General features: G+C 41.6%; 2 protein-coding genes across 2 annotated transcripts in view; one reads left to right on the forward strand and one right to left on the reverse strand.

Annotated features, from left to right (window-relative positions):
- WDR3 (WD repeat domain 3) overlaps positions 1-18,040 on the reverse strand; it is a 42,454-nt gene extending 24,414 nt beyond the window's left edge. Inside the window, exons 1-11 of the mRNA XM_049765904.1 lie at positions 18,032-18,040; positions 15,535-15,736; positions 13,923-14,132; positions 11,894-12,012; positions 6,490-6,568; positions 4,910-5,005; positions 4,049-4,162; positions 3,618-3,719; positions 3,125-3,222; positions 1,900-2,007; positions 506-736 (exon numbers count right to left, since the gene is read on the reverse strand). Coding sequence (XP_049621861.1) covers positions 506-736; positions 1,900-2,007; positions 3,125-3,222; positions 3,618-3,719; positions 4,049-4,162; positions 4,910-5,005; positions 6,490-6,568; positions 11,894-12,012; positions 13,923-14,132; positions 15,535-15,705 — 1,328 coding nt within the window. The 5' untranslated portion in view covers positions 15,706-15,736; positions 18,032-18,040. The remainder of the gene's footprint in view (positions 1-505; positions 737-1,899; positions 2,008-3,124; positions 3,223-3,617; positions 3,720-4,048; positions 4,163-4,909; positions 5,006-6,489; positions 6,569-11,893; positions 12,013-13,922; positions 14,133-15,534; positions 15,737-18,031) is intronic.
- Positions 18,041-18,249: 209 nt separating this feature from the next.
- The window catches only part of GDAP2 (ganglioside induced differentiation associated protein 2), a 70,182-nt gene continuing 65,477 nt past the window's right edge, over positions 18,250-22,954 (forward strand). The window contains exon 1 of the mRNA XM_049765926.1: positions 18,250-18,370. The gene's annotated coding sequence lies outside the window, so the exon portion shown is untranslated. The remainder of the gene's footprint in view (positions 18,371-22,954) is intronic.

Consider the following 22,954-nt stretch of genomic DNA (forward strand, 5'->3'; position numbering starts at 1 on the left):
ACTCTTAATTCTTGGCACAGACTATTTAATGCTATGGCTTGGTGATATGATGCTGCTCATATCTGGCACCAGCATCTCTGGATGAAGCCCCAGATGTCACTTAATACCAACTGAGGAAATTGTATTAAGGACCTTAGGGAGTTTTTTTTTTTTTTTTTTTCGTTTTATTAACCACACCTGGTGACGCTCAGGGGTACTCCTGGCTATGTGCTTAGAAATCGCTCCTGACTTGGGAATCTATGGGACACCGGGGGATCAAACCAGGGTCCATCCTAGGCTAGCGCAGGCAAGGCAGATGCCTTACCGCTCCATGCCACCACTCCAGCCCGAACCTTAGGGAGTTTTTAATTAATTATCAAAAATACTGAAAAATAACTCGAAGGGGTGCCACCACTCCAGCCTGGACCTTAGGGAGTTTTTAATTAATTATCAAAAATACTGAAAAATAACTCAAAGAGAAGAAAGTACCATTGGTGGTAGCTACAGAAAACGTCTTTCCACAAACCTGTTCCAGATCTTAGCAGAATCAGCCGAGGCAGAAAGGACAGCAATATTGTCTGAGCTGAATGACAGGGTTCGGACATCACTGCGATGGCCCCCGATGGTGATTCTACTAGTCCTGACTGGCTGAGGAGCTGCCACGGAGGGGTTCAGTGAATATAATTCTACCAAGTTGTTTTGCAGCAGGAAGACAGCCTTTAACTCTCCTTGAGGGGACTGAAACAAGTCGAAGGACCTGCGGGAGAAAATAATCACAGATGATCTAGATATCAATTTAGCTCATAAATTAGCTTTCGGTTAGGATAAAGACTTGGCAATGTTCTCAATCTATACAAAGTCTTAACAACTATAAACAAATTTCAAATAAGGGGCTGGAGCAATAATAGTATAACAGGTAAGGTAGATGCCTTGCATGTAGCCAACCCAAGTTTGATGCCAGCATCCCAGATGATTCACTGAGTGTAGCTCAGTAGCTACCGAGAGAGATTACTGAGTGCAGAACCAGGAGTAAGTACTGAGCACAGCAAGGTATGGACAGGACAAAAAATAAATAAATACATTTAAAAAAAAAAACACCAAAAATCCCAAAATAAACAACCCAGAATTTTACATACAAATAAGAGAGCTGTGTCAAGCATAAATTTTTTTTTTTTTTTTTTTTTTTGCCACACTCAACAGTGCTCAGAGATTACTCCCAGTTCTGGAATCTCTCCTGGCTATGCTTGGGGGACCATAGGGGATACCAGGGATCAAGGCACAATAACTACACACTGTACTATATTTGGGTATCCATGCTTTAGAGGCAAAGCAAATCCTTTCTGACCCTGAAGCATATGTAAGAAAAAGTAGCAGAAATGAACAGTAGATAATAAAAAGAGCTAAGTATATGGGTTAACCGTAAGAGCGGCAAGAACTTTAGTGATATATAAGTGATTCATCACTTCATACTCCAAATACATATTCTGGGCAGAGAGAGGGCTGATGAGATAGCCAGTGGGTAAGTGCTTGCTGTGAATGTGGCTGACTCTCCAGTTTGGTACCCAGCTCCATAGGGTCTCCTAAGCACCATCAGGTATGGCCCCCCAAAACCAACTCAGCCCCAAATCCATAAAGACTGACCACAAATAGCATGAAGAGGCCAATCCAATTTTGTAGCTCCTCAGTTCTATAATGTTGCTTAGCTTTCTCTCAGATATCTGAGATATTTTTTTTTTGTTTTTGGGTCACACCCAGCAGTGTTCAGGGGTTACTCCTGGCTGTCTGGTCAGAAATAGCTCCTGGCAGACACGGGGGACCATATGGGACACCGGGATTTGAACCAAACACCTTTGGTCCTAGATCGGCTGCTGTGCTATCTCTCCGGGCCCAGATATCTGAGATATTAAATTTTTTACTCACTTGATTTTGGCAGAAGTTCTGATATTGGTCAACCGTTGGATTTCATCTTGCAGAGTCATTTCAACACTGACTTCAAGATCTTCCTCTTCCCCTTCACAAGAATTTAATCTGGGGATAGAGGGGGAAGAAAGTATCATATATATGATATATGTTTATCCAAATATAAACATATATACAAATGTTTTTCTTAAAAAAAATGCCTTGCATTCACTTGAATTTTCAAGTTCTGGCTCCAAGAATAGTAACTGTGTGACCTTGGAAGAGTTATAACTATGAGAATTAAAATAGATTGTCCAGGTAGAAATGCTTGGAGAACAACAGATTCATAAATATGAAGTACTGTTCCACATAACAGTTGCCTTCAATAGGTGAATTTTGAATCCTGAAGGTATCAGTCTATCACATTTCTGGTATGAGTTATGGTAACTCACAACATTCCACTGAAATATTTCTGGTAAACTAGTTTAGGAAATCTTTCACCCAGCACTTACTCAGTCATATCTAGTAAATCATAGATCTCAAAAGATTTGCCAGTTATAATGACTTTCTTCAAGATCAACCTCAATTGTAAAATCTAGGTAGTTTCTTTCTCACATTATGCATTCCAGCCTCCTCCTTCCTATACAGCTGATGTCATTAAAGAATGAAATTAAAACTTTGCCTACTGCTACTCTACAAAATCTTCTTTCTTTCTTTCTTTCTTTCTTTCTTTCTTTCTTTCTTTCTTTCTTTCTTTCTTTCTTTCTTTCTTTCTTTCTTTCTTTCTTTCTTTCCTTCTTTCTTTCCTTCTTTCTTTCCTTCTTTCTTTCCTTCCTTCCTTCCTTCCTTCCTTCCTTCCTTCCTTCCTTCCTTCCTTCCTTCCTTCCTTCCTTCCTTCCTTCCTTCCTTCCTTCCTTCCTTCTTTCTTTCTTTCTTTCTTTCTTTCTTTTTGGTGTTTGGGCCACACCCGTTTGACGCTCAAGGGTTACTCCTGGCTATGCACTCAGAAATCGCCCCTGGCTTGGGGGGACCATATGGGACGCCGGGGATCGAACCGTGGTCCGTCCTACACTAGCGCTTGCAAGGCAGACACCTTACCTCTAGCACCACCTTCCAGGCCCCATAAAATCTACTTTCCATGAAGTGCTGATAGAGCACTTATCTCCTTTAAAAAAAAGCCAGTTTTCGATGAATAATAAAGTTGCCCACCCCAGGTACTTAAATTAATTATTACACAATTACACACTTGGCTTTCTTTTTCGCTTTCTTCATCTTCTTATCCCTTTTCTTCTGAATTTCTTCTTTGGAAAGGATAGAAAATATTTCTAGCACAGAATCAGTTCCCTAAAACACAAAGGTATATGTGAGTCTAAGATGATCAATTTGCTTATTCTCAGGACAAGTTAACATTTCCTTTTATCCCCTTATTAGTTGTATTATTTTGGTCACTCATTCTCAGATTTGCATTCTCACCATCGTAGACACAGTATTTCACATCCACAGTGATGTTTTAAGACTAAATAAAATGTTCGTGCTTTTAAATTGCTTAGAAAAACAAGTATTTGACAGGTGGATGCTAACAAAAATAGGGCTATTGTTACTGGAGCTGTTAACAGAACTATATAAAATGAACCAACAGGACCCAAGAAAAACCTATCCCTATATTGAATATGACAAAAAAAGAACCTCTGGAAGGAACAGCCTACATTTTGTCACTTTTCTCCTACTTTGGTACTCACATGACAAGCAAGAATCCTGCCTGTTTTGTCCACCGCGAGGTTCACAACTCTGTCCCTTCCTTCCCGCATTATGGAACCAACTTTTCTGCAAGCAAGGATTCGCTACAAAAGAATAGAAATTAAATGTGAGTTCTGGGAAGCATCTGAAAAGATAACAATACCCCCAAACTGCAGTTTTACAAAGGGAATCTTAAAATAACGAATTGTGTGATTCTCATTTTTTTCTATGACTAGACTCAACTGAAATTATGACACAGAAATTAATTCTAAGGGCTGGAGCAAGAGTTTAAGTGGATGGGGTGAATATTGTGCATGGAGGGGGCCTGGGGTAAATTCCCTGGCATGGTTCCCTCTAATAGCCTACCAGGTGTATTGTATATTGGGAGTCAATATCCAAAATTAATTAATTCAATGAAGAAAAAATGACTTACATCTTCTGGAGCTTCCTCTGCCTCAGAAGTCACATCCTCTGCTTCATGTTTGTCTTGTGTCTCAGGGAATGATCTTTTGGCTTTCTTGAGCTCTGGTTCTTCGGGATCATCAACCTGTTTTATCACAAGGGGGAAAATCAAAGCAGAAACACGTGTTTCAGATGATTGAACTTTAAGGGCTTTCAAGGGGCCTCTCGGATCAAATCTCTTCAATGGCCAGAAGTGTATCAGCAAACATTAAAAACTGGCTAGGAAACATAAACTAACATCACTCGCTCATTATCGCCTTCAATAATTTTTTGATGGCATATGAACTCTTGTGTAGCAATAAGATGAGAAAAATGATATAACTCTTCTCTCACTGAGTCAAAACTTTCTTGTAAAAAGGCTTAGCATATTCCAGAAAGAACTTCAAATAATCATCAATAATGACAAAAGCCCTGCGAGCATTTTTTCCTTACAAATGGAACTTTTGCAAATTTGAGAAAAAGTTAGATTCCTTTCAAAACACACTACTTCATACATACACACAAAACCCATAGAAGTTCTTGTTTGCAGGCTAGAATTACGGATATTTGAAAGTCTACCAATGAATACCCCAAAGTTTGGCAATCACTAGGTTAGTGAGCAAAATATTGACTTAGCAATGCCAGACCTGGTAAGCCCAAAGGAATTCTTCCCAGTTCAAATACATGAGGACAGTGCCACAATGAAGACAGGTATTTACTCAGATGTTGTAGGTTATCATCATAAACCAGGCAGAATTGGCAGAATTCTGAGACAAAGGGATTACACCTCAATATCAGTGAACCTACACAGCTCCTAAAACGTGAGTCTACCTCAGAGCCAGAAAGTCTTTACCTCTTGCAAAAATGTCAGGTCCCAGGCCCGTAGTTCACTGTCAGAAGCTCCTGTGATAAGTCGCTTTCCTTCTGACACCAGCACCAATCCCCACACCTACAAAGATATTAAAAAGATCAGATAAATATTTCCATCTGTCCTATCTTTACATCACTGATGTACTTGAATCCCCTTGATTCCTTCCTCCCTGTCATCTGAGTTTGCTACCAGCCACACACACATCCAGGGCCTTTGCCTGACACTGGTCACTTTAATACTCCTGAATTGAGAAGCCTCTCATCAATAGTCAGGAGGGGTCCCCGGGATCCCTGAGGGCTCCACAAAACATCATTTAGATACAGCAATTTGGCACAAATCTTAACAAGAAACCACTCAAATGAAGACTTTGTATTTTTAGTTTTGTTTTGGGGCTATACTTGGCGATGCTCAGGGGTTACCCTGGCTCTGCAGAGAAATTACTCCTGGCAGTGCTTGGGGGAACCATATGGGATGCTAGGGATTAAAGCCACATCTGGTACATGCAAGGCAAACATCCTGCCTACTGTACTATCACTAAAGCCCTCAAATGAAATCTTTAATTTTGATACTACTTTGCTTCCTGCAGAGCCTAGCAAAGAGGTGCTCCAGTGACATTTCCTACATTATTTTTAGCAGCAAATATTCAAGAACCAACCAATAAAAATACCAGTAACTGAAGTCAATAGTCAAACTCTGTATTTGGCCTTTCCTTTATATGCCAGGTATGTTTTGGAAAGCCTGGTGGGAACTGAGCACACAGTATGCAAAGATATAAAATAGTCTCTAGTACTGGGCTGGTGTGAAAATATACTAAGCAAGGTACTTGTCTTACATGCAGTCTATCCAGGTTTGATCCCTAGCATCTCATACAGTTCCTGCAGCACCACCTGAAGTGCAGACCACTGAGTGCAGAACCAGGAGCAACCCCTGAGCATTGCTGGGTAAAGCTCCAAAACAAAAGCAAAAACAAAAACAAAATTAAAAACTCTCTGGCCTTGGGCTGGAACAATGGCGCAAATGATGGGGCGCTTGCCTTGCACGCTCTAACTTAGGATGGAATACAGTTCGATCCCTGGCATCCCATATGGTCCCCCAAGCCAGGAGCAATTTCTAAGCACAGAGCCAGGAGTAACCCCTGAGCATCACCGGGTGTGGCCCTCCCCCCAAAAAAAATAAAGCACACAAAAAAATATTTTTCTGGCCTGTACCGAATCAGGAACCTATTTCAAGAGCCACAAATTTCTAGTTATGCGTCTGGGCTGGTGCCGCACACACGCCTCCTATCATGAAAGCAGACATATTACTCGATGATGAAACTCATACCTTAGCTGACTTTTCACAGGCCAAACTTATCCAAGCCCATTTTTTTCTTCAATGCCAGAGCAAGCATACCCACTCTCCAGGGCTAGCATTCCTCCCACCACAACAACCTTCCCATTTCAAGATGGCACAGGATTGACATAAACAGCAGAAACAAGGAACCACTCCAGTGCAAGTGGACGGACAGACTGCATTTCCTTCTTGCTTTTGACCCTTTCCCTGGGTTCTGACCCTCCACACACCTCAGTTCGGTGGCCGACCATTGTTTTGAAGCAGTGCTGGGTATCGAGGTCCCACCACTTCACCATGGTGTCTTTCCCACTAAAAGACATTGGGAGAAAAAAAAATTCATTAGGGATAGGAACAGAGAAAGAAAGAAATCAAGGAGAGCAGAGAAAGATGGGAAGCAGTAGAGGACAAGGTTGAAAGATTTGAACACTGGTGGTAAAGAAGTGGTACAGGCAACTACACTGAAATTATGAGATCCAAACTTCAACTACCAATCTTACAACTGTGCCTATCAAGGTGACAGAGTGAGGGGACATGGCATAAAATGGAATCTGGAGACACTTTTGGAGGAAAGTTGATACTGGTGGTGGGATTAGTGCTGAAACAATATAGGTCTAAAATTCAACTAGGCATAACTTTGCAAATCACAGTGCTGGAACACAATATATTTAAAAAAAAATTCATTAAGACACATGAAATGATGTGGGGCTGGAGAGATAGCACAGCAGTGGGGTGTTTGCCTTGTATGCGGCTGACCCGGGAGGGACCTGGTTTGATCCCCGGCATCCCATATGGTCCTCCAGCCTGCCTGCCAATGGGCGATTTCTGAGTGCAGAGCCAGGAGTGGTCCCTGAGCACCACCGGGTGTGACCCAAAAACCAATCAATCAATCAATAAAGTTTAACAAATTTAAAAAAAAAGACACATTCGATGAGTAGAATCCAGAACTCATCTGCTACATTTCAAAACAAAATATAGGAGCCGGAGAGATAGCATGAAGGTAGGGTGTTTGCCTTGCATGCAGAAGGACAGTGCTTCAAATCCCAGCATCCCAGATGGTCCTCTGAGCCTGTCAGGAGTGATTTCTGAGCACAGAGCCAGGAGTAACCCCTGAGCACTGTCAGTGTAACCCCTAAACAAAACAAAACAAAAAAGACAAAATATAGTCCTGGGGATGAGGCTGAGAGGTAGTAGCAGACCTGTCTTGCATGTATGAAGTCATGAGTTTGATCCCCTGCACTGCCCAGCATCATCTTGGCCCAGATTTATTATCACTGGGATTCCTGAAGCCATGACCAAATACGTATGTGAGCAAAGCAAGTTAAGTGTGTTCCCTCCCTTCTACCCTTAAGAACACTGCAACCAATTACTGGACCCCCAATCATTACAGCAACAAAGAGAAGAGAGGTGGGCAAAGAAGAGAGACAGCAGAGATTCCCAAACTTATTAGGTTTACTGACCCCTATTGGAAGAAATAGTTTTCAATTTCCCTCTTACCCCCAACCTTCTTTTATTTTTTTTTTTAATAATTTGATTGATTGATTAGTTGGTTGGTTGGTTTTAGGGCCACGTCCAGTGGCACTCAGAGGTTTCTACTGGCTTTACACTCAGAAATCACCCCTGGCAGGCCGGGGGACCATCTGGGAAGCCTAGAATCAAACCAGGTCCCTCCTAGGTGGGCTGCATGCAAGGAAAATGCCCTACCACTGTGCTATCTCTCCCGCCTCATCCTAACCTCTTAGAAACAAACAGAAAGTCCTTCCTTTCTAGATTGTGCCCAAAGTGATTTACTCCCTGGACAGGGTCAGCATCGGGTGCAGGTAGCACATAGTAACTCCCACTTTGGGTAACATTGATACACAGCAATATCTGAAGTGACTTTTCTACTCTTTTTCATTCTTTTGATTTTGTTTTTGGGCCATATGTGGCCATGCTCAGGACTTACTCCTGACAGCGCTTAGAAATCACTCCTGGAGGGGGGCGATAGAAATAGCACAGCCATAGGGCATTTGCCTTGTCTGCAGCTGACTCAGGACGAACAGTAGTTCAAATCCCAGCATCCCATATGCCGGCCTGCCAGGACTGATTCTCAGTGAAGAGCCAGGAATAACTCCTGAGCACTACCGGGTGTGACCCAAAAAAGAAAAAGAAAGAAATCACTCCTGGAGTGACTCAGAGAACTATTTGGGGTACCAGGTACCAGGTATTGAACTAGGATGAGCTATAGACAAGGCCCTAGCCCTCGATATCTTTCAAAAAGAAACTAATTGTAAAGAGGAGCTGAGTCTGATGGAGAATACGGTGTTGGAACACTGTACACATGAAACCAAATCAATACTGTATTGTTAAGTTACAGTATTTCAACTGGAATTAATAAAAATAAAAAGAGGGGCCAGAGAGATAGCACAGTGATAGGGCATTAGCCTTGCATGCAGCCGACCTAAGAGGGATGAATCCTAGCATCCCATATAGTCAGTCCCCTGTGCCTGCCAGGCATGATTTCTCAGCACAGAGCCAGCAGTAAACCCTGAGTGCCGCTGGGTGTGACCCAAAAACAAAAAAGAAAAAGAAAAGAAAAAAGATGGTTGATTCTTCATGTGACTAAGAGGTGGAATATAAAAGAATTCACCTGTTAGCACATGAGTCACTGAATTGAGTGCAAAAGGAGGGGCCAGAGTGGTAGCACAGTGGTAGGATGTTTGCCTTGTGTGCAACTGACCCAGGAAGGACATGGGTTTGATCCCCCAACCCAGGATCGATTTCTGAGCACAGAGCCAGGAGTAACCCTTGAGCGTCACCGGGCGTGTCCCCGCAAAACAAAACAAAACAGAGTACAAAAGGACAATACATTTGACCTACTGGCCAATTTACTTCTACTGCCACCATCACAGGACACAGGTTGATATTCCTTCACCCCAATACAATCATCCCAGACTTCTCATTGACTATTCCCAGCTCCCCAGTTCACTGTCTCTATGTCCTGCAAACATCGCCTCTCTTCATTCCCTGAGCCCAACTCCTGCTAGCCATTTCTGGGTACAAATTTAGGAAAAAATTTAGGTCCCACTGCCTGAATTATTTGAACACTGTTTCATTTGTGCTTTGTCCCTTCCTTATCCCTCGTCACATCTGACCTAAGTGACCTAATTTTTCTCAATTTACACTTGCTCAAATAGAAATGAACTCAAATCAAAATAAGTTTCTTTGATCAGATTTCCCATTCGCTGCGTCTTATGGCCCTTCCTGCTCTGAAGGCTTTCTCCATACTCACAAATGTGTTTACTTGTTAGGGGTTAATAGATCCTGGATGCAAACATCTATATATCTGAGGTACACAGTATTGCTGAGTCTCATCCTAATTGGTATGAATGAGAATTCTTCAAGAATTAAAATATAGCAGTTCCTCCTTCATACACAAACTCGGGGAGCAAGGAGGCAAAAACCTGACTTATGAAGTCTATCCTAGGTAATCACACCTGAAAACATTACGAAATAGCTTCCTTTCCTTTACAGATTTAGGTAGTCTGTGATCTCTGACTCTGTGGCATTTGAACTTACATCACCTGATTTACTCCCAAGTGGACCGTCAGAGCACTTGGGATCAGTCACCAGCAGTTCTTCTAATGACTGCCTGGCAAACCTGCATATCCTGAATCTTCTTAGGGAGGCTAAAAAAAGGGGCTGAGGAGATGGTGAAAAGGCATGGAGCACAGGCTTTGCAAAATGGGAGCTCAGGGGTTCAATTCCTGACAGAGCTAGGATAATGCCCATGCACCACTCTTTTTTTTTGTTTTTTGGGCCACACCCGGCAGTGCTCAGGGGTTACTCCTGGCTGTCTGCTCAGAAATAGCTCCTGGCAGGCACGGGGGATAATATGGGACACCGGGATTCGAACCAACCACCTTAGGTCCTGGATCGGCTGCTTGCAAGGCAAATACCGCTGTGCTATCTCTTCGGGCCCCCATGCACCACTCTTCCTTTTTTCCTAAACTAAATACAAGCACTTACCTCCCCAACTCTGCATTCATCCCCCAATTATCCCACCAAGTCATTTAGCATGCACACCCAAATTTCTTTACTAGGACCAACCCACAGTTCTGCAGAAGTGGGTTTTACTTTCAGCGATGACTCTCCCTTGCTGTGCTCCTGCGTACATTTCAAACTATGTGAGCTATACTTCTGAGTTGCCTCTTCTGGACTTCTTCAATAATTTCACCCTTTCAAAGTTCATTTTTATGAAGGGGGGTACACAGGAGAAAATACCAAAGTCAAGATGCCACACCTCTCCCACTTCCATCTCCTCCAAAGACCCAAATTTCTACCCTTTGCTTTTATCTGTCTTTTTCTTTTTTGAAAAAAAATTTTTATGTATTTTATTTAAACACCTTGATTACATACATGATTGTGTTTGGGTTTCAGTCATGTAAAGAACACCACCCATTACCAGTGCAACATTCCCATCACCAATGTCCCAAATCTCCCTCCTCCCCACCCGACCCCCGCCTGTACTCTAGACAGGCTTTCCATTTCCCTCATACATTCTCATTATTAGGACAGTTCAAAATGTAGTTATTTCTCTAACTAAACTCATCACTCTTTGTCCATGCATCACTCCTAAAGGAGCCCCCAAGAGCCAGTTGTAACATCCCTCCCAAATCAAAACAAAGGAATGCTATCCCTTTCAAAAAGCAGGCTATTATGCTGAGTGAAATAAGTCAGAGGGAGAGAGATAGACACAGAATAGTCTCACTCAGCTATGGTTTTTTAAGAAAAATAAATGACATTATTGTAATAATGCCCAGAGACAATAGAGATAAGGGCCGGAAGAACCAGGTCATGATATGCTTACCACAGAGAGTGATGAGTGCAGGTAGAGAAATAACTACAATGACAACTATGGTGACAATGTCAATGAGTGAGAGAAGTAGAATGCCTGCCTGAAATACAGGTGGGGGTAGAAGAGGGAGATGGGGGACATTGATGGGAATGCTGCACTGGTGGAGAGGGGGTGTTCTTTTTATGACTGAACCCCAACTACAATCATGTTTGTAATCAAGGTGCTTAAATAAAGATAACATATGTAAGAAAAAATACTTGTATTTATACCTGCCCATGCAATATATTGCTTTCCCTAATTATTTTTTTTCTTTTTGGGGCCACAACAGATAGCATTCAGGCGTTACCCCTGGCTAGGTGCTCAGAAATTGCTCCTGGCTTGGGGGACAATATGGGTTGACAGGGGATCAAACCTCAGTCCGTCCTAGGCTAGCAAAAGCAAGGCAGATGGCCTTACAGCCTGCACCACCGCTCCAGCCCATTTTCCCTAATATTTATGGATGTGATGAACAGACTCCAGCTTATTCAACTGAAGGCATCCCAAAGGGCTAAGGAACATGGAAAAGCTTTTATCGGGGGGAAATGTCGGATCTGAAAAGGTAATTCAAAGAATGCTCTCACAATCTCTGAAGAGTTCCAATTATTTCTGAGGGGAAGGTTGGGAGAAGAAAGCAGGATATATACAGCACATGAGCTTGAGGATATGGCAGAGAAATGAGTCAGAAAAGCCAATTTCCTGGCTGACTTCTCTTCGGTATATCGACCCAGCACAGCACTGAAATGAAACTGTCCCTTCTTTACCTCGTCACAAGCAGGTTCTTTTCCCTGAGAAACAACACCTGTGTTACAGCATCCTTGTGGCCCTTTAGACGGTAGAGGCCACTTTCATTAATCACATCCCACACGATCACATCTGTATCCTAAAGAGATTAAAAGCAAAGAGACATCTTTCAGGGAAAGCCGATCTTCAAATAATACAATGAAGTATTTCCTTTACAAAATCCATAAACAAAAATCAACCCCCAAACAAAATACGTGTCATTTAATCCTTACAAAACACTTAGAAAAGCAGACATTAAAAAGAGAAAATGAACACCAGTAAATTCCAACTTCCAAATATTTTATCAATCATTATATTTTGTCCTTGTCTTTGCCCAACTTTATCTAGAAGGCCAGGTTATTTTCCAATTAAAAAATGAAGATGTTGGGCCCGGAGAGATAGCACAGCGGTGTGTGCCTTGCAAGCAGCCTATCCAGGACCAAAGGTGGTTGGTTCTAATCCCGGTGTCCCATATGGTCCCCCGTGCCTGCCAGGAGCTATTTCTGAGCAGACAGCCAGGAGTAACCCCTGAGCACCGCCGGATATGACCCAAAAACCAAAAAAAAAAAAAAAAATGAAGATGTTGTTCAAATTATTTTCCATCACCTCCATGGTTTTTCTGTTTGATTTCTGGACCACACCTGGCAGCACTCAGGGGTTAATCCTGGCTCTGCACTCGAAATCGCTCCTGGCATGATAGGGGGACCAAATGGGATGCTGGAAATCAAACCTGATCGTTTTTGGGTCAGCCACAGGTCCGCCACACACAAGGCAAAAGCCCTACCGCTGTGCTACAGCTCTGACCCTCCATAATTTTTTCATTTAAGATATTTCCATTTTTCTACATCTTTCCAGATATATTCTCTTTTCTCATACTCTTATCTATCCTAGAGATTTATACCTTTCTTTAATTACTACTTAAGTAATTTCTAGTCTTCTGCTATGATAAATGTACAACAAATTGCATGATTTTATCTTCTTTTAAAGCCCAGTAGCATTCCACCATGCACAAGTACCATGTTTTCTATTTAGTGCTTGAAAATATGCTGATTAGAAATGTCAGTGATCGGGGCCGGGCGGTGGCGCTGGAGGTAAGGTGCCTGCCTTGCCTGCGCTAGCCTAGGACGGACCGTGGTTCGATCCCCCGGCGTCCCATATGGTCCCCCAAGAAGCCAGGAGCAACTTCTGAGCACATAGCCAGGAGTAACCCCTGAGCGTCACAGGGTGTGGCCCAAAAACCAAAAAAAAAAAAAAGAAATGTCAGTGATCTTGTTTCTAGGATATCCATTTTTCTGTATAATTCTATGCTGCCTTGTTAACACATCAATATGATATGCCTTAAACTTCATGACAGATTAATACATAAAATATATTTTAACATATATGTATATATTAAATATGACATAACAGATTTTTGTATCCTTATAAGTGAATTTGCCAGTTTTTTCTCAAAATCTAGGTGTTTCTTATTTACTTTTTTTAAATGTTTTTAGATCTTGCCCATATTCCAGAAAAACATCAAGCAAATAAATAAATAAATAAATAAATAAATAAATAAATAAATAAGCAAGCAAGCTTTGGAATCTTTACCCAATCTTAACTTTATAAAATCAGAACATATTATACTACCATCATTTCCATTCTTTGCCTTTTCATTCAAAAACTTAGTGTGTTTCCCTACTTAAGCTTTCCTTTACACTTTGTAGTAAAGTGCCACAGAAATTTTATGATCATCACTAAAAGAATCATCATTAATCTCTCTCAGGCTTTCTCTTTGTGTACTGTCGTTGGGCAGCATTTCCACAAGGATGATACACAGCATATGACATGAAATGCCCCAGCTTGTCTCTCTATTGAAGAGGTTTTTATGAAAGAATTAGGGAAAAAAAATCACAAAATACACATGTCAATTTGGATCTACCCTTCTTGCACTATTTCTCCCATGTACACTATTTGAGCAAAAGCCATTCACTCTTTTAATAGTCTGGGCATCAGTTTCTTAAGTCTTACCTTGGAGCCAGATGCCAAACTGCCTCCCAGCTGATCATACTTCAGGGAAGTGATAGCTGCTTTGTGTCCATTGAATGTCACATTGCCTTCCCCACTCAGGAGACTGAAGATTCGGATAGATCCATCCTCATATCCAACAGCTAAATGAAGCCCATCTGGGGAAGGGCACAAGCAAGTGACTTCTTGTTTAAGCCCTTGAAGAATGAGGATCTGAAATCATAAAGACAAAAAGTTAAGTTGAGAATCTTAGCATGTCATCAAGGGAAAAGATTGGGAATAATTGGGCACAGTAAATTTAAAACACCAATAATTTAAATCTCTCTGCTACCAATTCATCACAAAACCCCATAATCCATGTCAACTTCTTTAATATAGAAACTGTTACTTGTACTAAGCAACAAAACATTCACAAAAAGTTAAAATGATTTTCTCCCCAAGTTTTACATTAACCTAAAACATGAAATACTTCCCAAGCAGTACTAATAATCGCTGATTGCTTATCATATCATACACATTGCTTTTAACTGCTTATAAAGCATATACTAATATTAATGTGCTGCACTTTATAAGATCAGCTCAAACTGTATCAAAGTGCTGTTAAACCATGAATGGCAATAAATAGCCAAGTATTAACCTCCTTCAAGAATCACATAGTTGAGTAAACAATATCAAAAGGCTTTTTATTTGGTTTAAGAGAAGTGGATTAGTTAAGGGATTTAGAGTGACACAAAGTACTAATATCGTTGTTCTTTGGCCACACCTGGCAGGATTCAGGACTCACTCCTAAATCTGTTCTCGGGGATCACCTCATTGGTGTTTGGGGGACCACATGTAGTCTCAGGTATAAAATGGAAGTTAGCTGCATACAAGACAAACACCTTAATCTCTGTACTTTCCCCAAATGCCTAATATTTTATAACAGGTTGTAAATGGAAATACATTCACCCTATTTGAAAAAAAAATACAGAGAACTAATTAAGCAGAGAGAAGCAAACATGTCGATAATAATGAATACAAATAAATAGTATCAATATGAATAGCAAGACAGGTTTGCTCTTCTGAACATGTATCACTCTTGTTTTCCTGTTTGTTTATTTGCCTATTTCCACTCTGGAGAAGTCTTTGTTCTCTCTCAAACATGTATCTCTCTCTTTTTCTCTCCCTTCACATCTTTCTAAATAAGTTTTAATAAAAGCTATTTTGTGGAGGCTGGAGAGCTAGCACAGCGGTAGTGCATTTGCCTTGCACACAGTCAACCCAAGACAGACTGGGGGTTCGAATTCTGGCATCCCATATAGTCCCCCAAGTCTGCCAGGAGCTATTTCTGAGTGCAGAGCCAAAAGTAACCACTAAGAGCCGCTGGGTGGGACCCAAAAACAAAACAAAAAAACCAAAACACTATTCTGTTTTTAAAGAGAAAAAGATACCTTAGAGATAAGTCAGTCCATGGCTGTGGTTTTCAGAACTTATTGTAAAATAATTTAAAGAACCCAACTTTCTCATCTAGGGGCACACAAATTATTATCTGTGCATAAGATCAGAGTCCTCCCACTTCTGCTTCTTCATCCTCAGAACCTCATTATCAACTTCAAGTTAGCTGAATGCGGCTCACCTTCTCTCCTTTCCTTAAATCCCAGATGAAAACATGTTCGCAAGCAGGCACCGCCACATAGCGTCCCTTTTCACCACGAAGCGTCACAAAGACAATATTGCCTTTTTGGCTGCCAATAAGCCCAAATACTGCGCTGGCAACAAAGCGGAGGTATTGCTTGGTGAGTCCCATGTTGTCCTGTCTGATATCCAAGTAGAGGCAACTGCATGTGCAAACAAACAAACAAACAAACAAACAAAAAAAAAACCTCAGTATTCCAATACCTGGGATCTACTGGGTTAACAAGCATCCATGGTTTATACCATGACAAAACTTACCTTTATTTACTCTATTCAAATAGCTGACATAAAGCACTTGGATATTGTTTTTTATGCATTACTGATCCAACATATAAGTATTGACACCATTCGAGAGATACTGACACTTTGGCACTGAATCAAACAAACTTCCCAAGCTTAACATACATACTTTACAGTAGACAGTGGTTCTCAAAGTCCACTATGCACCCTACTCAGCTGGGTAAATATAGAAACAGTCTGCAAGGAAGCAGCTCTGCTTCATTTTCCTGTAGCTCACTGAGAAGGAGATGGAGCCAGGATTTTCCATTACCAATAAGTTCCCAAGTAATCCCACTCTTGCTACTGACATGCACTAATTTATATAGTTCCTCAATTTGAAAATTATCATTCTAGTACATAGAGGTGTCTGTCCTTAATTTTTCAAACTCTGACAGCCAACTCTACTTGTCACAGAAAAATGGGAAGACTGATGCAAATCTAAACTCAATCTAGGGAGCAGGAGTGATAGCACCGAGGGTAGTGTGTTTGTCTTGCATTGCTTTGCCAACCCGAATTTGAACCCATATGGTCCCCGAGACTGCCAAGAGTGATTTCTGAGCACAGAGCCAGGAGTAACTCCTGAGACAGCAAGGTGTGGCCCCAAACCAAAAACAAACAAAAAACTTGAAGTGTTTTGCTTCTCAAATCCTTATTGTTCTCTGAAACTAAGATACAATCTTTCCAAGAGGTAGATTCTAAATCTTGTAATTTTTTGGTTCATCAGCAAAAGAAAAAAAAATCAGTAGAATCAAGACAGAATGCTATTAAGGTAACCTTTCAGCATTAAATGTAGATAGTGAGGTAAACATGACAGTGATTTAATCATATAGTAAATAATGCAAATGGAAAGGCAGCTATCAGATTGTAGAACGTCATATATTCTTCACTGAGATAAGAGTTATTTTCACCCTCATTTTACAGAAAAGGAAGCCAGGCAGATATGTGAACTGCTGGCTATTGAGGCAAGTAAGTGCCAAATCAGAATCCAATCCAGTTTACTTTAAGTCTTTGGTTATTAATAACTAAGCTACACTACTTTTTGCCTCTTCTCTTTTGTCTTATACTTAAAACTATCTTCCATGCTATAGCAGGTAAGGCACTAGCCTTGCATGTGGCCAACCAGGTTTGATCCCTGGCACCCCATGTACTGCCAGGAATGGCTCCTGAGTGGAGAGCCAGGAGTAACTCTTGAGCATCACTGGGTATAGGCCCCAGATCAAAACAAACCAAAGTAAATAGATTATCTTCCAATACAACTCAAAATGGTTTACTTGGGTTTCAGGAATGTCTCCGAATCTTTTGCAAAGAGTTGCCCATCTTTTCTGACCTTGCCTCAATCCTCTCTCTATCATCCCTGTAGGTTTAACTCAAAGCACAGTCAGTCAGTCCCCCCCTCAAATGCAAACAGCATCAATACTACAGAATATGAGTTGTGATTGTGGATCCTGAGATCCTAAAATGTCAAGAGAGGACAAGGAGAATGCCCCAGGTGCACAAATAACCCAGAGCATCTCTAAGACAGCGTTTTCAACCACTGTGCCTCAGCACAATAGTGTGCCAAGAGATATTGTCTAGTGTGCCATGGGAAAAAATTCCAATTTCATCCCTAACGTGCAGCTTTGGCTCACAAATAAGACCAAAAAGGCCCAGTTTTCACACTGAGTAAGTGAACAGAAATATGAACGAGTATAATATAATATATAATAATAAAGTAATCATCAAATAATGTCTTTGTGTTTATTTGATTCCTATTCCAGAGTAGGAATATATAAATAAATATAAATATAAATAGTAATATAATTTACTTTATAATATAGTCAATAGAGGCACAGAGTTAATTATTTTTTAACATTTTCTCATGGTGGTGTGCCTCGTGATTATTTTTCATGGAAAAAAGTGTGCACTGGCACAAAAAAAGTTGAAAAACACTGCCCTAAGGGTTCTGCATGCAACTCCCATCCATGCCTGCCTGACCCAGGAACATTGCCAGAAAACCTTTAAATCCAAAAATCCACCCAGATTCTTATCCCCCTTAGAGATCAGCCTCATATTCACCCTTTTTAGTTTGCATCTGGCATGGGAAGAAAACCCTAGCCCGAACCCCAGAGATTGCAAGAGGCCAGAAAGCATCCCAGCCAGAACCTTGCAAGCACACTTACCTAGGCCTCCATGAGGCTTCTCGCAAGAGCCCGCCCTTTCCGGGTCAACTCAGGGTTCACTTCCGCCTATCCGTCAATTCCTTGGCCCCTATAGCTGGAAATGACGTCAGCATCGGGCAAACGCCGGCTTCTGATTGGTGGACAAAGTCCGGGCGGAAGTAGCTCTTCTGGAGCCTTGGAAGTCCTGGCAGCCGGTCACTCCTGGTGCTGCTGCTGCTGCTTCTGCTGCTGCTTCTTTGCTTCTCCGGCCCAGGGCGAGGCCTGCTCTGCTACTTGGTCGCTTTCTCCCAGGAATCGAACCGAACCCGCCTGGATGGGACCTCAGGAGAGTTGTGAGAGGTGGGACTGAGTGTCTGTCTGTCTGTCTGCTTGGCCCCCAAATTCCTTGGGCCTGCATGACATTGGGTGGTTTTTGGGTTTTCTCTGGGTTCTGAGCCCAAGAGGCTGAGTGTGCCTGCCTGCCTGCCTGCCTGCCTGTTTGTCTGTCTGTCTATCTGTCTGTCTGTCTGGTCTCTGTCTGGTCTGTCTGTCTGCCTTGTCCCCAAGTCCCTTGGGCCTGCGTGACATATGGGTGGCTTTTTCTGGGGGTTCTGAGCCCAGGAGGCTGAGTGTGTCTGGCTGTCTTCTCTGTCGTCTGTCTGTATTTTTGTTTGTCCGTCTTGTCCATCTGTCTTGGCTATCTGTCTGTCTTAACTGTCTGTTTTGTCCATCTGCCTGTCTGCCTGGTCCCCAAGTCTCTTGTGCGTGCATGACATTTGGGTGGTTTTTCTGTGCATTCTGAGCCCAGGAGGCTGAGTTTGTGTGTCTCTCCTGTCTGTCTGTCTTGTATGTCTGTCTTGTCTGTCTGTGTCTGTCTTGTCTCTCTGTCTTTCTGTCTTGCCTGCCTTGGTCTGTCTTGTCTGTCAGTCTTGGCTGTCTGTCTTGTCTGTCTATCTTGTCTCTCTGTCTGTCTGTCTGTCTGTCTGCCTGGTCCCCAAGTCCCTTGGGCCTGTATGACATTTGGGTGGTTTTGCTGTGGGTTCTGAACCCAGGAGGCTGAGTTTGTCTGTCTTTTTTGTCTTTCTGTCTTGTCTGTCAGCCTTGGCTGTCTGTCTTGTCTTGTCTGTTTGTCCTGTCTGTCTATCTGTCTGTCTTGTCTGTGTCTCTCTGACTTGTCTGTCTTTCTGTCTTGTCTGTCTGTCTTTTCTATGTCTGTCTTGTCTGTCTGTGTCTCTCTGAATTGGCTATCTTGTCTATGTCTGTCTTGTCTGTCATATCTCTCTGTCTTGTCTGTCTGTCTTGTCTGTCTATCTGTCTTGTCTGTCTGTGTCTGTCTTGTCTGTCTTTGTGTTTGTCTGTCTGTCTGTTTGTCTGTCTGCATGACATTGGGTGGGTTCTGTGGGTTCTGAGCCCAGGTTGCTGAGTTTGTCTGTCTGACCATCTGTCTTTGCCTGACATTTGTTTGTCTGTCTGCCTAGTTCCCAAGTCCCTTGGGCCTGCATGACATTTGGGTGGTTTTTCTGTGGGTTCTGAGCCCAGGAGGCTGAGTTTGTCTGTCTGTACATTTGTCTGTCTTGGTCTTTGTCTGTCTGTTCATCTGTCTGTCCATCTGTCTGTCTGCCTGGTCCGCAAGTCCCTGGGGCATGCATGACACTGGGTGTTTTTTCTGTGGGTTCGGAGCACAGGAGGCTAAGTGTGTCTGTCTGTCCATCTGTCCGTCTTGCCTGATTGTCTGCCTGCACAGTCTGCAAGTTCCTCAGGGGCCTGCATGACATTTTGGTGTGGCTTTGTGTTTCCTTTCTTCCTTCCCTCTTTCCTTTTTTCTTCCTGTTGGGGTGTGGTGTGGGGAAGTGACCAGGCCTGACTGACTTCCCTAAGCCTCATGCCTGCTCCCCTCCCCAACACTTGGATATTAGATTTGATATTTTATAATCAAAGCAATACCCGACTGATTGATTGATTGATTGATTGATTGATTGCATTTGTGGGTGGGTTTATGTTTGCACAGTGTTTAGGGAAAAATCGAAATGAATAGATTGCTATGCACAAGTTTTCTCTCTTTACTAGACAAGAGATCTGCAAGCCAGGCAGGATTCTCTATTTTGGCTTTTGTGATCTATAATTCCCTGGTTTTTTTTTAATCATTTTTGGTGCCAAGGCACACTTTTTTCATGAAAAAATAAAAATCACGAGGTACACCACAATTATTAGAAAATATTTCAAAAAATGTAACTCTGTGCCTATCTTGACTATCAAGAAAGTAACTTTCTGGAATAGAAATCATATAAATGCAAAGAAATTACTTTATAATTATTTAGTTATTATTTTATAATTATTTATTATTTCATAATAAAGTATTTGATGATGATTGGTCTCTGTGAGCCGAAGCCATATGTTAGGGATGAAATTGGAATTTTTCTCACTGCACACCAGACAATATCTCACGGCGTACTAGTGTGTCGCGACACAGTGGTTGAAAAATGCTGGTCTCGGGGGCGGGCGGTGGCGCTGGAGGTAAGGTGCCTGCCTTGCCTGCGCTAGCCTAGGACGGACCGCGGTTCGATCCCCCGGTGTCCCATATGGTCCCCCAAGAAGCCAGGAGCAACTTCTGAGCGCATAGCCAGGAGTAACCCCTGAGAGTCACAGGGTGTGGCCCAAAAACCAAAAAAAAAAAAAAAAAAAAAAAAGAAAAATGCTGGTCTCTATTATTTGATTTTCCTAGACTTGAGTTTTTTTTTGTTTTGCTTTGTTTTTAATTTTCCCTTAGAAGGGGCTCACAGGAGGTGGATATCCAGCACATTCAGCAGTGCTGAGGCAAGAAGTAAAACTCAATCCAAATCCAAATCCAAATCCCTCTAAGGATATATATTTTAGAAGGCCAGATAAGGAAGATCTTATTTAGTAAGTTAGTTAGTTTTAGGGCCACACCTGGCAGTTACTCAAGGATTACTCCAGGCTCTGCATTCAGAAATCACTCCAGGCAAGGCTCAGGGGACCTGGATCAAATCGGCAAGAAGTGGATCAAATCTGGAGCTGCTGCAAGTATGCAAGCATGCCACTCCTGCCCCTTAACTTTTAAGCTGTCCTGGCTCTTGAGTTTTTAAGATATTTGCACCAGTCTGTTCTGCACAAGGCAGTTACAGTAGTAGAACATGGTTATATATAAGCCTGTAGATAGTTGCACCAGTATAGATATTTTATTGTGGTTTTTTTTTGGGGGGGGCGCCACACCTGTTGACGCTCAAGGGTACTCCTGGCTATGCGCTCAGAAATTGCCCCTGACTTGGGGGACCATAAGGGACGCTGGGGGTTCAAACTGTGGTCTGTCCTAGGCTAGCGCTGGCAAGGTAGATGCCTTACCTCTAGTACTACCGCTCTGGCCCAAGTATAGATATTTTAAAGTAACTTGGCTGTGGGTTAGATGAATGAGAAGGGGTGGAATGGTTGCAACACACTTTCAGTAAGTCCTACTCAATTTTAGAAGGGTAGATTTTAAGACTAGAAAGATAATACAGCATATTGCCATTACAGGTTTTATTCCTGGCATCCTATTTGATCCCCCAAATTGACCAGGAGTAATTAATTCCTCAGTGTAGAGCTGAACACTGCTAGGTGTGGTGCCAAAATGAAAAAATAGAATAGAATAAAAGGAGAGTTGTATTTTAGGTGGGTGGGTTACTACTAGATGTGGATTATTGTATATATATTGGTTTTTGGGTCACACCCGGCAGCGCTCAGGGGTTACTCCTGGGTCTACACTCAGGAATCGCTCCTGGCAGACTCGGGGGACCATGTGGGATGCTGGGATTTGAACCACCGTCCTTCTGCATGCAAGGCAAATACCTTACCTCCATGCTATTTCTCCGGCCCCATGGATTATTGTATATTATAGGGGAAAATATATGCTTTAGGGAAATGCATAGTCTAGATTCCATTTCCATGATACCTTTTGCATTATCAGATTTGATGAGAACTATTATTAATATGGAAGACCACAAATAATGTCAGTGTTTACCAGATTTGTCTGTGTAAAGCCTGTCCTCTCAATAGTTTAATGGAAGTATTGACTTTTTGCACCTCTAATAACATTTTGTCTGATTCTTATCACTTTACCATCTTACGAGTTTCCTTGCAAGTTAAATAAAATCTTAAACACATGTTCACTCATTTTTATATTCGAATGCTTCATACATAGTATTATCTTTAAAGATGTTAACTTAGCATTACTCAGTATCATTGGAATGGACAATCACAAATGGAAAAAATAATTTTAGTAGTTGGTGAAAGAAAATCTGCTAAAGATGATGCATCTGTCTTGTAAGCTTTTTAGTATTAGATTAAAAACTATCGCCCTAGATTTATATTTCTCAAATTGCTCAATTTAATAATACTTAGACTGAAACCATTTTAATTGATTTTAATAAGAAAAAATTTTAAATTAAAGAATATTTTTAATTTAGCATCAATACAAAGTTGATGCTACCAACTCACCATAAAAACAAGCACTTCATATCTTTCTGAAGTTTGACCTGGCCCATTGACATAACTTAGAAATATTTCTGCTATAGAATAGCAACCAGATTATCCTCATTTTTGCTTTGAATGGTTTCGACTGTCATTCAAAATACTTCCTTTGAAAAACAGACTGCATTCCTATTATTTATATTACAGGTGTTTTTTTTTTTTTTTGTGGGAGTTCTGTTTTATTTTTGATTTCTGGGCCATACCCAGCTGTGCTCAGGGGCTACTCCTGGCTCTGTGCTCAGAGGACAGTATGGGACATAAGGTTCGACTCCAGGTGGACTGCATGCGAGGCAAATGCCTTACATCCTGTACTATCTTTTAGATAGTATTTAATATTTTATTATTAGCTATTGTTTTCTTGATATATTCAATAAATAAATTAAAAATTTTCATTGACATGTCTATTTGCAAAAAAATTAT

The sequence above is a fragment of the Suncus etruscus genome, chromosome 19, assembly GCF_024139225.1.
Source record: "Suncus etruscus isolate mSunEtr1 chromosome 19, mSunEtr1.pri.cur, whole genome shotgun sequence".
NCBI classification, from domain to species: domain Eukaryota; kingdom Metazoa; phylum Chordata; class Mammalia; order Eulipotyphla; family Soricidae; genus Suncus; species Suncus etruscus.